This window comes from Acipenser ruthenus, chromosome 40 (assembly GCF_902713425.1).
Source record: "Acipenser ruthenus chromosome 40, fAciRut3.2 maternal haplotype, whole genome shotgun sequence".
NCBI lineage: Eukaryota > Metazoa > Chordata > Actinopteri > Acipenseriformes > Acipenseridae > Acipenser > Acipenser ruthenus.
In genome coordinates, this window is record NC_081228.1 from 7031258 (window position 1) to 7044433 (window position 13176).

Below are 13176 nucleotides of genomic sequence, written 5' to 3' on the forward strand. Positions count from 1 at the left end.
CCACTCACTAGTTGGGGAGGGTTTAAAGTATTCAGAACGAATCACTGAGAGATACAAGTCAGGAAGGCGGGACATTGCCCTGGATATGTAACACACATTACCAGCGCTGCGAAGAAACTGCAGCTGATGAACACAGCCTCCATTTATATTTACAACTCCTTATTGTCAGACAGTGCACAGCTGATTTGAAAGTTGTTTTAAACACACTTGATTTAAACACAGTGACCATCATCGTCAGCATCTCACATGAACCGATGGGCAAGCCCCCGACACACAGAAAGAGAGACAGAAACTGTTAGCTTTCAGATTCAGAAAGAGTCACAAAGTCCACTTGTGAAACGTATAGTGAGGTATACAAACTGTATTAATAAATATAATTACATATTTACAAAATAAATAAACAAGCAACAGACATCGATTAAATAAAGGAGCCCCAGTCCTCTACAGCGTGTACACACTGGCACTGCAGGCACATCACACAAGGAAATCAATGCCCTGTTCAGTCCTGGTAAACACACCCTGACTCAATCTTTGTATGCACATCGACAGACACTCTGTCACGTGTCAGTTACAGTGTAATAACACATTCATTACACTCCAGGATGGTTGTGTTTATAGCATTTACATTGTAATGACCGGGCCACCGTGTGTGCTTTTGCAACGTAATAACAGTGAGACAAAAATGTGTACCTTAGTGTATTTCAGGTAACACTTCACATTCGGATGCATGGTAATTACACTGTGATTGCACTTCTGGTTACAGAGTTATTACATTGTAAAGACACCGCTTTACAAACAGTATAGTTACACAGGATGCTGGCGGCTAATAGTTTTCATTTTGTAATGAACCATGTTGCTGCATTGTAACAGCATGTGTTATTACTGTGTTATTTATGTGTTTGTGTATTGCTGTGTCCTTACTGTGTCGTTGTGTTATTACAGTGTCTTTGTGTTATTATTATGCTATTACGGTGTGTTTATGTCATTACTATGGGTTTATGTGATCACTATGTTATTACTGTGTTATTACTGTGACTTTGTGTTATTACTGTGTTACTGCTTTGTGTGTTACTGCGTTGCAGTGTAATTGCTGTGTCACTAGAGACACCTAATATACATGAGTACCATATTCCCTGAGGATGTCACTGGATTACATTATCCTCTGGGGTGCAGGCATCTTCTCAGAATGATTTCCTGCAGTGAAGGCACTGAATCTCTGAGCGTGATAAACAGCCAGCTAGTGCCACTTGCTTAACTCAGCTAAAGGCATTTTAAAGTACATTCAAAGTCTTCTGATCCCTGTGTTTTTATAGATTTGTAAATGTAAAGACTCGGTCATAAATATATCTACACAGTAGTGTACAAAACAAACCTGTATCAGATCATTTTTGATGTTCGTATTTTGGGAGCGATCTAAAAGTCCCTGGAATTACAAAGCCACAAATGTGGTGATTTGGGATTTTTCACATTTCAAGTGAAACTAAAAATAAAAAAGGGGAACTCCAAACCTGCCACCATTTCAAAACTACATTCAAATGACCATCAGTGCGTGTTTTTGATCAAATCTATGTAAATATATCATCCAGGAGTCTGGGCATCAGTTAAATGTCAATTGTACTTCAGTTAAAGACAGAGACTGCCCTGGAAGGATCTCACTCTGCACAGCCAGGAAGGGAAGCTGGGGTGCGGAGAAGAGAAGTGAGGTGTCCCGGGCAGACCCCAAAACAGAGTGTCTGTGTGCAGGGGTCAGGCCTGGCTCGATCGAGTCCGTGCCCCCTTGTACCCCAAACCCCTGGAGTCCCCCACCGTCCCGCTCACAGGGCTGCAGTTTGGGGGCTGTCTTCTTCAGGTATCCATCGGAGAAGTGCTGCAATGCATTCTGGACACAGACAAGGAGCTCCCTCTGGCCTCCTGCAGCGTGGTTCTGTCTGTCCACCTCGCTCTCCTCTCTCACACTCTGAACTCCTTTAGTCCCCAGTCTGAGCTGCCCTGTCCCGCTGTCCCCAGTGTCCTGCTGTCCACAATGTCCCTCCAGCCTGCACAGGAAGCAGTCTCCACTCCCAGAACACACACAGCCTCTGAAGCCAGGTCTGTAGCCCTCACAGTCACTGTGGCTGTCTTCCATTGGCTCGGGCAAGCTCAGCAGCAGAGCCTGAGGCAGCTGACTGCGATACCCACAGTTCTGCACCTCTACGCTGCACTCCAGCACTTCAGCATTCCCCAGGAGGGGGCTCAGTCCCACACTCACCCCACTGTCCTCTTTGAGGGAGCCGCCCTGTCCCAGGCTGGTCCCACTGTCCCCACACTTCCCCTCCTGCAGGGAGCACTGGCCAAGGCTCACACAACCACTGTCTGTGTCCTTCTGCAGCTCCGCGGTGGGTCCCTTTGCCTCTCCCCTCCCCTCTCCTCCTTTCGCACTGCCTCTCGGTGCCTCCAGGAGGCACTGCTCCAGGCTCACGCCGCTGCTGCTGCTGCCACGCCTCTCTTTCCCCTCCGTCAGGAACCACATCCGATCCGAGGGAAAAAACACTGTCTCCACGGTAACGCTGCCAACCACCAAAGGCTTCCAGCCGGACTCCGGGACTCCCAGAGACTTCTAAACAGAAAACAAAGCAAAGGAGTGATTAGGGTGTGTGAGAGCGTGCTTATCAGCTGTCTGATGAAACTTGGCACAAGATGCAGGAGTGGGCAGCGTTTTTTTTTTTTTTTTTCCCAGTTTATATTTGTAAGGAGGAGCCGTGAGGCTCCCTGCAGGACAGCAGCACTCACCAGCACAGAGGGCAGAGCGGTCGGCCTCTTGAGAACCAGGTGGAGAAACAGCAGGGAGAGGCTCAGCAGTGTCAGCAGCCCCAGCACGGAGAAAACAATGACCAGCGAGGTGCCCGGGTTCTCTGCAGAGACACACACACAACAACAACTGAGTCACTGCAGTGCAGCAGGAAACACAAGAACACAGAGCACGAAATCAAAGAGAACATGTCAAGCTGTTCGCTTGTTAGATGCTCACTATAGTACATGAGGGTATAGTATGAAATAGGGAATCCAGTGAAGTATACTACAGTACAGATTAGTGTTGTACCTGGAACTGGCACCAGCACGCACGTCTCTTCAGAGAACCACAGCCCGTGTCTTGAGATGTCCTGGACACCGGTGATGACACAGTAGCTCTCCCCTCCCTGCACATACTTCTCTAACTCCATCTCCATCTCATCTTCCTTCAAGTCGAACGTCTGCTCGGGGACACAACACAAGACAGGGGTCAGCTGGAATTCCCTGGGGCTGCCCTTGGTGGAGCGGAGCAGCGTGGGCACATGGTCCTCTCCGACATGGCAACGGAGCCCAGCCGTACGATCAGACAGGGATCCATCGGCCCCGCACCGCTTCACTATCCCTTATTAGAGTCTCCCATAGTAATGGCATAGCAATGTCTTATAAAGCACAGCAAAAGCATGGAAAATCATAGGGAAGCATTGTAAAGCACAGAGAGGTCTGGTAAAGCATAGGGAAGCATTGTAAAGCACAGAGAGGTCTGGTAAAGCATAGGGAAGCATTGTAAAGCACAGAGAGGTCTGGCAAAGCATAGGGAAGCATTGTAAAGCACAGAGAGGTATGGTAAAGCATAGGGAAGCATTGTAAAGCACAGAGAGGTCTGGTAAAGCACATCAAGATAAATGCAATGTATAATAGCAAGGGACAATTGCAAAATTAGCACGCAGAGTGACAGCGGTACATTTTTGTAAGGGAGCACACCCATGAACACCCTGGTAACAGTGTACAGAGCGGTCCCAGTACGTGTCTGCTGAGCTGCGCACCTTGTTGTCCTGGTGTTGGTGTCGCAGGTAGATGCTGAACCTCAGCCCTGAGGGATACCGCTCCAGCAGCGTGGCATTGCTCTTCAGGGTCAGCCTGACTAGAAAGGAGTGTGCTGTCACTGTCACGTCACACCCAGGGGGCTCCAGCACAGCTGAAACACAAACGCAAAGGATCGCTCAAACACAAACCCACGGGCCACTGCAGTGTACCACGGTAACAGTGTGGATCACTCAAACACAAACCCACGGGCCACTGCAGTGTACCACGGTAACAGTGTGGATCACTCAAACACAAACCCACAGGCCACTGCAGTGTACCACGGTAACAGTGTGGATCACTCAAACACAAACCCACGGGCCACTGCAGTGTACCACGGTAACAGTGTGGATCACTCAAACACAAACCCACGGGCCACTGCAGTGTACCACGGTAACAGTGTGGATCACTCAAACACAAACCCACGGGCCACTGCAGTGTACCACGGTAACAGTGTGGATCGCTCTAACACAAACCCACGGGCCACTGCAGTGTACCACGGTAACAGTGTGGATCCCTCAAACACAAACCCACGGGCCACTGCAGTGTACCACGGTAACAGTGTGGATCCCTCAAACACAAACCCACGGGCCACTGCAGTGTACCACGGTAACAGTGTGGATCACTCAAACACAAACCCACGGGCCACTGCAGTGTACCACGGTAACAGTGTGGATCACTCAAACACAAACCCACGGGCCACTGCAGTGTACCACGGTAACAGTGTGGATCCCTCAAACACAAACCCACGGGCCACTGCAGTGTACCACGGTAACAGTGTGGATCCCTCAAACACAAACCCACGGGCCACTGCAGTGTACCACGGTAACAGTGTGGATCACTCAAACACAAACCCACGGGCCACTGCAGTGTACCACGATAACAGTGTGGATCCCTCAAACACAAACCCACGGGCCACTGCAGTGTACCACGGTAACAGTGTGGATCCCTCAAACACAAACCCACGGGCCACTGCAGTGTACCACGGTAACAGTGTGGATCGCTCTAACACAAACCCACGGGCCACTGCAGTGTACCACGGTAACAGTGTGGATCCCTCAAACACAAACCCACGGGCCACCCACGGTAACAGTGTGGATCCCTCAAACACAAACCCACGGGCCACTGCAGTGTACCACGGTAACAGTGTGGATCCCTCAAACACAAACCCACGGGCCACTGCAGTGTACCACGGTAACAGTGTGGATCCCTCAAACACAAACCCACGGGCCACTGCAGTGTACCACGGTAACAGTGTGGATCGCTCTAACACAAACCCACGGGCCACTGCAGTGTACCACGGTAACAGTGTGGATCCCTCAAACACAAACCCACGGGCCACTGCAGTGTACCACGGTAACAATGTGGATCCCTCAAACACAAACCCACGGGCCACTGCAGTGTACCACGGTAACAGTGTGGATCCCTCAAACACAAACCCACGGGCCACTGCAGTGTACCACGGTAACAGTGTGGATCCCTCAAACACAAACCCACGGGCCACTGCAGTGTACCACGGTAACAGTGTGGATCGCTCTAACACAAACCCACGGGCCACTGCAGTGTACCACGGTAACAGTGTGGATCCCTCAAACACAAACCCACGGGCCACTGCAGTGTACCACGGTAACAGTGTGGATCCCTCAAACACAAACCCACGGGCCACTGCAGTGTACCACGGTAACAGTGTGGATCCCTCAAACACAAACCCACGGGCCACTGCAGTGTACCACGGTAACAGTGTGGATCCCTCAAACACAAACCCACGGGCCACTGCAGTGTACCACGGTAACAGTGTGGATCGCTCTAACACAAACCCACGGGCCACTGCAGTGTACCACGGTAACAGTGTGGATCCCTCAAACACAAACCCACGGGCCACTGCAGTGTACCACGGTAACAATGTGGATCCCTCAAACACAAACCCACGGGCCACTGCAGTGTACCACGGTAACAGTGTGGATCCCTCAAACACAAACCCACGGGCCACTGCAGTGTACCACGGTAACAGTGTGGATCCCTCAAACACAAACCCACGGGCCACTGCAGTGTACCACGGTAACCAAGCCAGTACTTACTGTCACGGATCTGGAATTTGTTTTTGATGGCCCACTTTGAGGTCCGGTTCTGCAGGACTGTACGGACCTGGGCCAGGTATAAGGCCTCGCGGCGCTTGAGTTTCTTGGACAGATCACAGCTTGTGGAGTTTGTCTGCTGGCAGCCCTTCACCTTCTTCCACTTATCCTTGGAGTCATATCTGTACAAGGAAAAAACAGCCGGGTAAAAATGAGGTAAAGAAAAAACTTACAAGCGGACAAATCGCTTTCAGCTAGTGCCTTCAGACAGCTTGTGATGGATTAGCACTGGGAACAGAAGCAGCCGTCCACTTTCCTGTCTGTCTGTCTGTCTGTCTGCCTGCCTGCCCGTCCGTCCGTCCGTCCGCCCGCCCGCCCGCCTGTCTGCTGTCTGTCTGTCTGTCTGGCTGTCTGTCTGTCTGGCTGTCTCCCTGCCTGCCTGTCTCTGTGTCTGTCTGTCTGTCTGTCTGTCTGTCTGTCTGTCTGTCTGTCTGTCCTGTATTTACGCCTGCCTTGCCTTGGTACAGCACAGGACAGGTTAGCAGTTGGTCTGCCCCCTCCGTCTCTCTCCAGCAATGGCTGAGGGAGGGAACGGTCTTGGGGCCGCACTGAGGAGGGTGTGATACCTGCCTTTTGTACTGGACCTCGTACAGGACTGCCTGCGGGGCTCCTTCAGGGGGGGCCCAGAGCAGCACCACCTGGGTGTTCACAGAAACGACAGTCAGGTTCCTCGGGGGGCGCAGGTCCTGTCCTGAAAGAGGGAGAGAAAAGACTTCATCAATAACTTCAAAACACTCACAGCTCAAAGGCAGAACCACAGGAAGCTGCTTGTTGCGGGGGGGGCAGGGGGTCTGAAAAACTCAGTGTCTACTCTTTAAGAGCTCCGGGCTCTTTAAGAGCTCAGGGCTCCCTGACTGAACACTCAGAGTCTACTCCTTTAAGAGCTCAGGGCTCCCTGACTGAACACTCAGTGTCTACTCCTTTAAGAGCTCAGGGCTCCCTGACTGAACACTCAGAGTCTACTCCTTTAAGAGCTCAGGGCTCCCTGACTGGACACTCAGAGTCTACTCCTTTAAGAGCTCAGGGCTCCCTGACTGAACACTCAGTGTCTACTCCTTTAAGAGCTCAGGGCTCCCTGACTGAACACTCAGAGTCTACTCCTTTAAGAGCTCAGGGCTCCCTGACTGGACACTCAGAGTCTACTCCTTTAAGAGCTCAGGGCTCCCTGACTGAACACTCAGTGTCTACTCCTTTAAGAGCTCAGGGCTCCCTGACTGAACACTCAGAGTCTACTCCTTTAAGAGCTCAGCGGGCTCCCTGTTTGGACACGGCACTCAGTTACCCACTCTGTATTTTGACTCACTTTGCTCATACTTCCTGATCTCTGACTTGCTTGGATTGTGTGGTTTGAGGAAGCTGTTGTCTGATGTCACTGCGTGATTTTTTTCCAGCACATTTTGCAATTCAGGAATCCAGGTTTACTGATACAGATTGATTCCATGTTACTGTACAGACACTAATGGAACAGCTGTGCCCAGTCCTGCCTGAATAAAAAACTTGAAAATGCTTACCCTCTTAAAAGTAAATAACGTGGCTTTACACAGTAAGTTTGCTGGCTTTTAACATGGTTTATATGGCTCGTTCATTATTTAAATTAGTATTATAATCACTTACTGAGAAGTGTGCAGAGAAGTGACCATTGTTTTTTTTTTTTACTGAACATCCAAAATTGGTAAATACAGTAAAAACAACAGTAAAAAAGAGGTATTGATTCGACCCTAAATACCACCGTGATCAAATCATTATAAGCCTCTCTAACAGATAGATCTATAGAAGTGTATGTCTCTTTAGGCACCTATTCTCTTTAAAAGTACAAAGTCAATTTGATCATTTGATTGGTTTTGTATTCAATGGAACTGACCCCAGTGTTGTTCCTTAGGAAAGCTAAAAAACCCCGACGTTTAGCAGGTGTGGAAAGCTGTGTTCTCGGCAGTGCTGAAAAGGGTTCTTTGTGAAACGGAGAAGGAGAACACAACGTTCCCCCGGGCGCTGATCGCTTTGATACGCGACGTCTTAACAGTTTCCTCTGCGGTTCAAACCGAGAGAGGGAAAGAAAAAACACTGTGTTCTGAGAACAGAGCTTCACCCCGACCCGAGCCTCCCTCACAATCACCTGCACCCCTAGCACTAGAGACTGCACAGGGAATGAAGCAGCACGGGTCTAGGGGGGCCCCTTGATTATCGGGGTGTGGTCTTGCAGGACTTTCCCCTGGACGCGCCTTACAGCAGTTTGTTTCCCTTCACTTTCACTTTGCTTCATTGCTCTTTGATTTGAAGACATTTTCAATAAGGGCAATTAAAAAATATATATATTAACAACATTTATGATTTGATTTGTATTTGTCACTCGGCACACCTAGACCGGCTACTGCACGGACTCAAGCTTCAATCGGAAGACGCAAATTCAAGGGGTTAGCAGCTCTGCAATAAAACTGAAGATAGCCAGTCTCTCCTCAGTCTGCCCTGCTTCACCTGATAACAGGGAATGGAGGGAGGCCCTCATAATCTCACCTTGTCCATTTCTGCAGGGCAGACTCCTTGAACGAAGCCCCTGATAAGCAACAGCATGCAGTCCTCCGCCCTCCAAATTCAATAATTCACTGTGGTGTACGTGTACCTCAGAACCCCACAGTCACAGAAATAAACAGAGAACAGCACGCCCCACGGCACTGCCCCTGTATTGCTTTGTTTGAAACGAGGTGAAAGTGTCCCTCTTACCTGACACGCTGCAGCGCAGTCCCAGGATCGCGAAGACTACAGGCACCCAGGTCCACTTGGCCATCCTCGTTCATAGAGCATACTACCGGACTAACTGACACCCCAGTCTGGCTATCAGACTGTCAAAGAGACGACTGGCTACCAAAGACTACGAGCCCTGACTGTGAAACGCTTTGGCGTGTTTCCTTTTAGCTTTTGCACTGGCTACAGTATCAGCAGTTAGTTTGTCGTGGGGTCGTGACGGAGCGCTCGTCTCTCTCTCGCTCTCTCTCCCAGCTCTGAAGTGCTCTTGCTGTGTCTGTGTGAGCCGATGACTCGCTTGCTGCGTGGGCGTTGCGCTTCGTCACACTTCCCCTTTCTTCAGAGTCAGTACTTTTTATTTATTTTCAGCTCCCTTGCTACATTGCTGGGTAATTCCTCCACACTACTACGAAACTAACAGAGACGCTAATCTGAGTGAGGAGTTCTGTAAAACCGCCCACAGATAAGCAGAACACGCGTGTTTTTATCAACAAGCTTTTCACAAAACTCAACTCTGCTGCTGAGAAAATAAGAACTGATGCTTTAGAGAAATATTCAAGACGTGGGTGTGGAGAGGTCACAAAAAACAACTTTATTATTATTATTATTATTATTATTATTATTATTATTATTATTATTATTATTATTATTAAGAAAAAAAAAACCTACGATTTCTGAACACATTCAGTGTGTCAGTTTGAGCCAGTGGCCGCTATTCATCAAAGCGTCGGTTCCAAAACTCGTTATTATGACTGGATTTAGATTGAACGATTTTAAAACGGTTTCCGATTCTTGTTTCCGACAGCCTCGTGACGTCATTTCATACTGAAACGCGACTGTTTTTCCGAATCCAGAAGTTTGGCAAAAACACTCGTTTTGTAATGTGCCTATCATTGACTATAAAAGTCGGAAAATTGAAGTTTCTTGAGAGTCGGAGTTAACACGACTTCTGAAGTCTTCTGAGCACGAAGGCAGCGTGTCTGTGCAGCTGCAGCTCGGGCTCAGAACAACAATCCGGCTCAGCAAAGCAGCGAGACTGCGGCAAACTGTGCAGGGATTTATAAGGGAAGATTTTATTTCCTAAACATGCCCGATGAAGAGTTAAAAGGAAGATTCAGACTTGATACAGCACAATTATTAACCTGTGCAAGGAATTAAGAGAGGTTTAAAGACTGCTGAAGTCGCGTCTCATATATTTCAAATTTGTTTCGTATGTTATTGTCGCACTTTTTGTACCTCGCATCGTTTTCTGATGGTGGCGGACCCTTGTGCATTTATTTTGTGTGTAATTTGGTCCCACACATATTTTCTTTTGCCGGCCAAATAAACCCACGAAAGAAAAATGAAGTTCTAGGCTCTCATGGGGATTTGTGTGAGGCACTGGGGTTGGCGTTATGCAGGTGTGAAGACCCCTCACCCCCTCCCGAGAGCAAGCTGCAGAGCCTTCCGGCTGCTAAACAGCTGTGGTGAGAGAGAGAGAGAGAGAGAGAGAGAGAGAGAGAGAGAGAGAGAGAGAGAGAGAGAGAGAGAGAGAGAGAGAGAGAGAGAGAGAGAGAGAGAGAGAGAGAGACAGAGGGAGGAGAGACAGAGAGAGAGAGAGACAGGGACAAAGAGAGAGGAGAGAGACGGAGAGAGAGGAGAGACAGAGAGAGATTCATTGCTGTTTCCTTGATATGTTGCATTTACTTTTTACCGTTGCTGCGTTTCATCCACAATTCGTGATCGTGTCTGTGTGTCTCACTGACCAGCAAGGAGAGAGGTCCTGTCTGTGTGTCTCACTGACCAGCAGAGAGAGAGGTCCTGTCTGTGTGTCTCACTGACCAGCAAAGAGAGAGGTCCTGTCTGTGTGTCTCACTGACCAGCAAGGGGAGAGGTCCTGTCTGTGTGTCTCACTGACCAGCAAGGGGAGAGGTCCTGTCTGTGTGTCTCACTGACCAGCAAGGGGAGAGGTCCTGTCTGTGTGTCTCACTGACCAGCAAGGGGAGAGGTCCTGTCTGTGTGTCTCACTGACCAGCAAGGGGAGAGGTCCTGTCTGTGTGTCTCACTGACCAGCAAGGGGAGAGGTCCTGTCTGTGTGTCTCACTGACCAGCAAGGGGAGAGTCCTGTCTGTGTCTCACTGACCAGCGAGGGGAGAGTCCTGTCTGTGTCTCACTCACTCCCTGAAAGCTCCAGTCTGCCTCTATCCATTTTATTTTTGAAGTCTTGTGTTCTGTACTCACACTTCATACTTCTTCTGTGAGGGTTAGTTTTTTCTGGTTTGAGTTTCTGTGAAATTGTCAATATGAACAAAAGCGCCTTTCAGTTTTATATCTAGCTCTATAAAAAGCCGCAGTTTCAGTTGTGGATTCGAACGCTCAGAATCAGCCGTTCTGTTGACATTTGACTCTTGTGGTTTCAGATTCAACAGTCTGAAATAGCGGGAGCTCTCTGGTTTAAGACTGCATCGTGAAGCAGCAAATACAGGGGCTCTCTGAAAGTACAGATGAGAGTCAGTTAAACCCAGTGGAGGCTGATTTAGGAGGTAAAGCCATCCTGACGTTGTGTTTATCACAGGATTAAGAGAATGTGCAGAGAGTCAGTCCACAGTGCCTGCAGCTTGCATTCAGCACTGCTTGCTGACTGACTGCTAGCTGGATGCAAAACGGTTTCGTTTAGGATGTGAATCCTGCTGACCTTTTCCTCTCAGTGTGCATAACAGTTAGCATTTCTTAATACAAAAAAAAGACAGTTGGCAGGTGCAGTGACTTTTTTATTGTGCTGATTAACAATTGACATCACGAAGATGCTGCAGAATGATCTGTCGATCTCGGGCAGGTGTTGTGACTCTTGGTCTCCCAGTTGGTGGTCTGTCATTGACAGAGTGTGTCTGGTTATAGCGTCTCGCCAGGTTTGAAATCGCTGGCTGTGAGCACCCAAGACGGCGAGCCGCAGCACGCTGCCCTAGTCCAGCCTCCAACATGCCGATCGCACGAAGGCGCTGCTCTCTCGACAGACGTGGCATGTTGTTGTTTTTTTTTTCTGTGTCTTAAAATTTAAAGTAAATTGTAAAATTGTTGAGATACTTGCTTTGGAATATTGTTTCAAAATTGTATAATGCAACCAAAAATATATTAAAAGGGTTAATGCGTGTCTGAAGGTTTCTCATTGATAATTAACCTTTCTCAAAACGGAAAGTTTCTCCGTAGCTAAAAAGCTCAGAGGGAACGCTGGCACTGAGTCATCCAAAGAGCTAGATAACCCTGCAAAACTTCACGCGGTTCTTATTAATATAACCTGCTGCAGAACGACTGCGTTACAAGAACATGCGCCTACTTAGGAATTTCAAAGAATCATTACTCACTTAACCAGACCAGGCTTACACTAGCAACACGTCCTTCAGATCTAACTGTAATGAACTGTGTTATTCCTGGTTGCTAGTAATCCATCAAAGCCTTGTACGCAGGCCTGCAGGAGACGTTTCCAAATCCTTACACTAAACCTTGCTAATACTTGAAGTGCGGCTCAGAAACCAGGATCAGAACACACAGCTGGAAATGAAGTGGAGACAGACCACAGAGCAGGCGACACTTCTTCACACAGAGAGTGGTGAAGACGAGTGGGGCTTAGCAAATGCCTACCATTAAAGCTTACTGCAGTTAGTAATCCTTTCCAGTTGACAGTACCAGACTGAAGATCCGGAATGATAAATACGGAAGTGAAAGGCTTCCTTCTTGTTTTCCAAGCTGCTGCAGTGACAACGGAGACGCTATAACGAGTTACTGGGAACGAGATATTTAATTAAGTAAACAATTAAAAGTATAAATGCAAAACTGTAGCAAAGCCTCTGAATTTCATAGCAGCCAGAATTCCCCGTCATACAGTATTGAATTGATCTAAGCAGTTTGAGATACTGCCATCATAAAGTATTCGAATTGGGACCACATCGGGCATTTTAAATATCTTAAGTCCTCTAATTTATACTTTATATGTGTGGGATCAGGTTATACCCCTAGAGTCTGCGAGAGCGGGGGCGGAAGATGACTCAACGTTGGAAAACACGGTTAATGACTTAGGAACGGAAACGGATATGAGAATGGAGAGTACTTCACAGAAGACGAGTTCAAGATCCAGGTTTGTGTCTGCGGCTGGAGCAAGGCGACAACGGTCAGGGGTTTGAAGATTCATCAAGGGAGAATGAAATGCTTGAGGGAGAAGGGACAAGGGCCTCGCATTGATCAGTACTTCTTACAAAGTCAGTCAAGTCAGTCGAATGAAATCCAGCGACAGGAAGCAAACCACAGTTCGCAGGATATCAGCACCCCTGTCATAGACGTGAGGAGGACTTGCATGGACACAGTTAGTGATGAACTAATCATCCTTGTGAACCCGGTCAGACAAACCAGCATAAGAGAGAAAAGAACCTCAACGGGCACAAGCCTGGAGTTAAATGGCCAAGAGCTTGTGAGAAAACTG

The 13176-nt window shown here is 48.4% G+C and overlaps 1 protein-coding gene across 1 annotated transcript; it reads right to left on the reverse strand.

The window, feature by feature from the left end:
* Nucleotides 1-345: 345 nt before the first annotated feature.
* Nucleotides 346-8984, reverse strand: LOC117968707 (uncharacterized). The gene is made up of 7 exons (XM_059010279.1): nt 8703-8984; nt 6555-6675; nt 5928-6106; nt 3813-3964; nt 3080-3230; nt 2770-2891; nt 346-2596 (listed from the first exon to the last, which is right to left on the reverse strand). The coding sequence occupies exons 1-7, from the start codon at nt 8764-8766 to the stop codon at nt 1598-1600; spliced, it is 1788 nt and encodes a 595-aa protein (XP_058866262.1). The 5' UTR covers nt 8767-8984; the 3' UTR covers nt 346-1597.
* Nucleotides 8985-13176: the final 4192 nt, after the last annotated feature.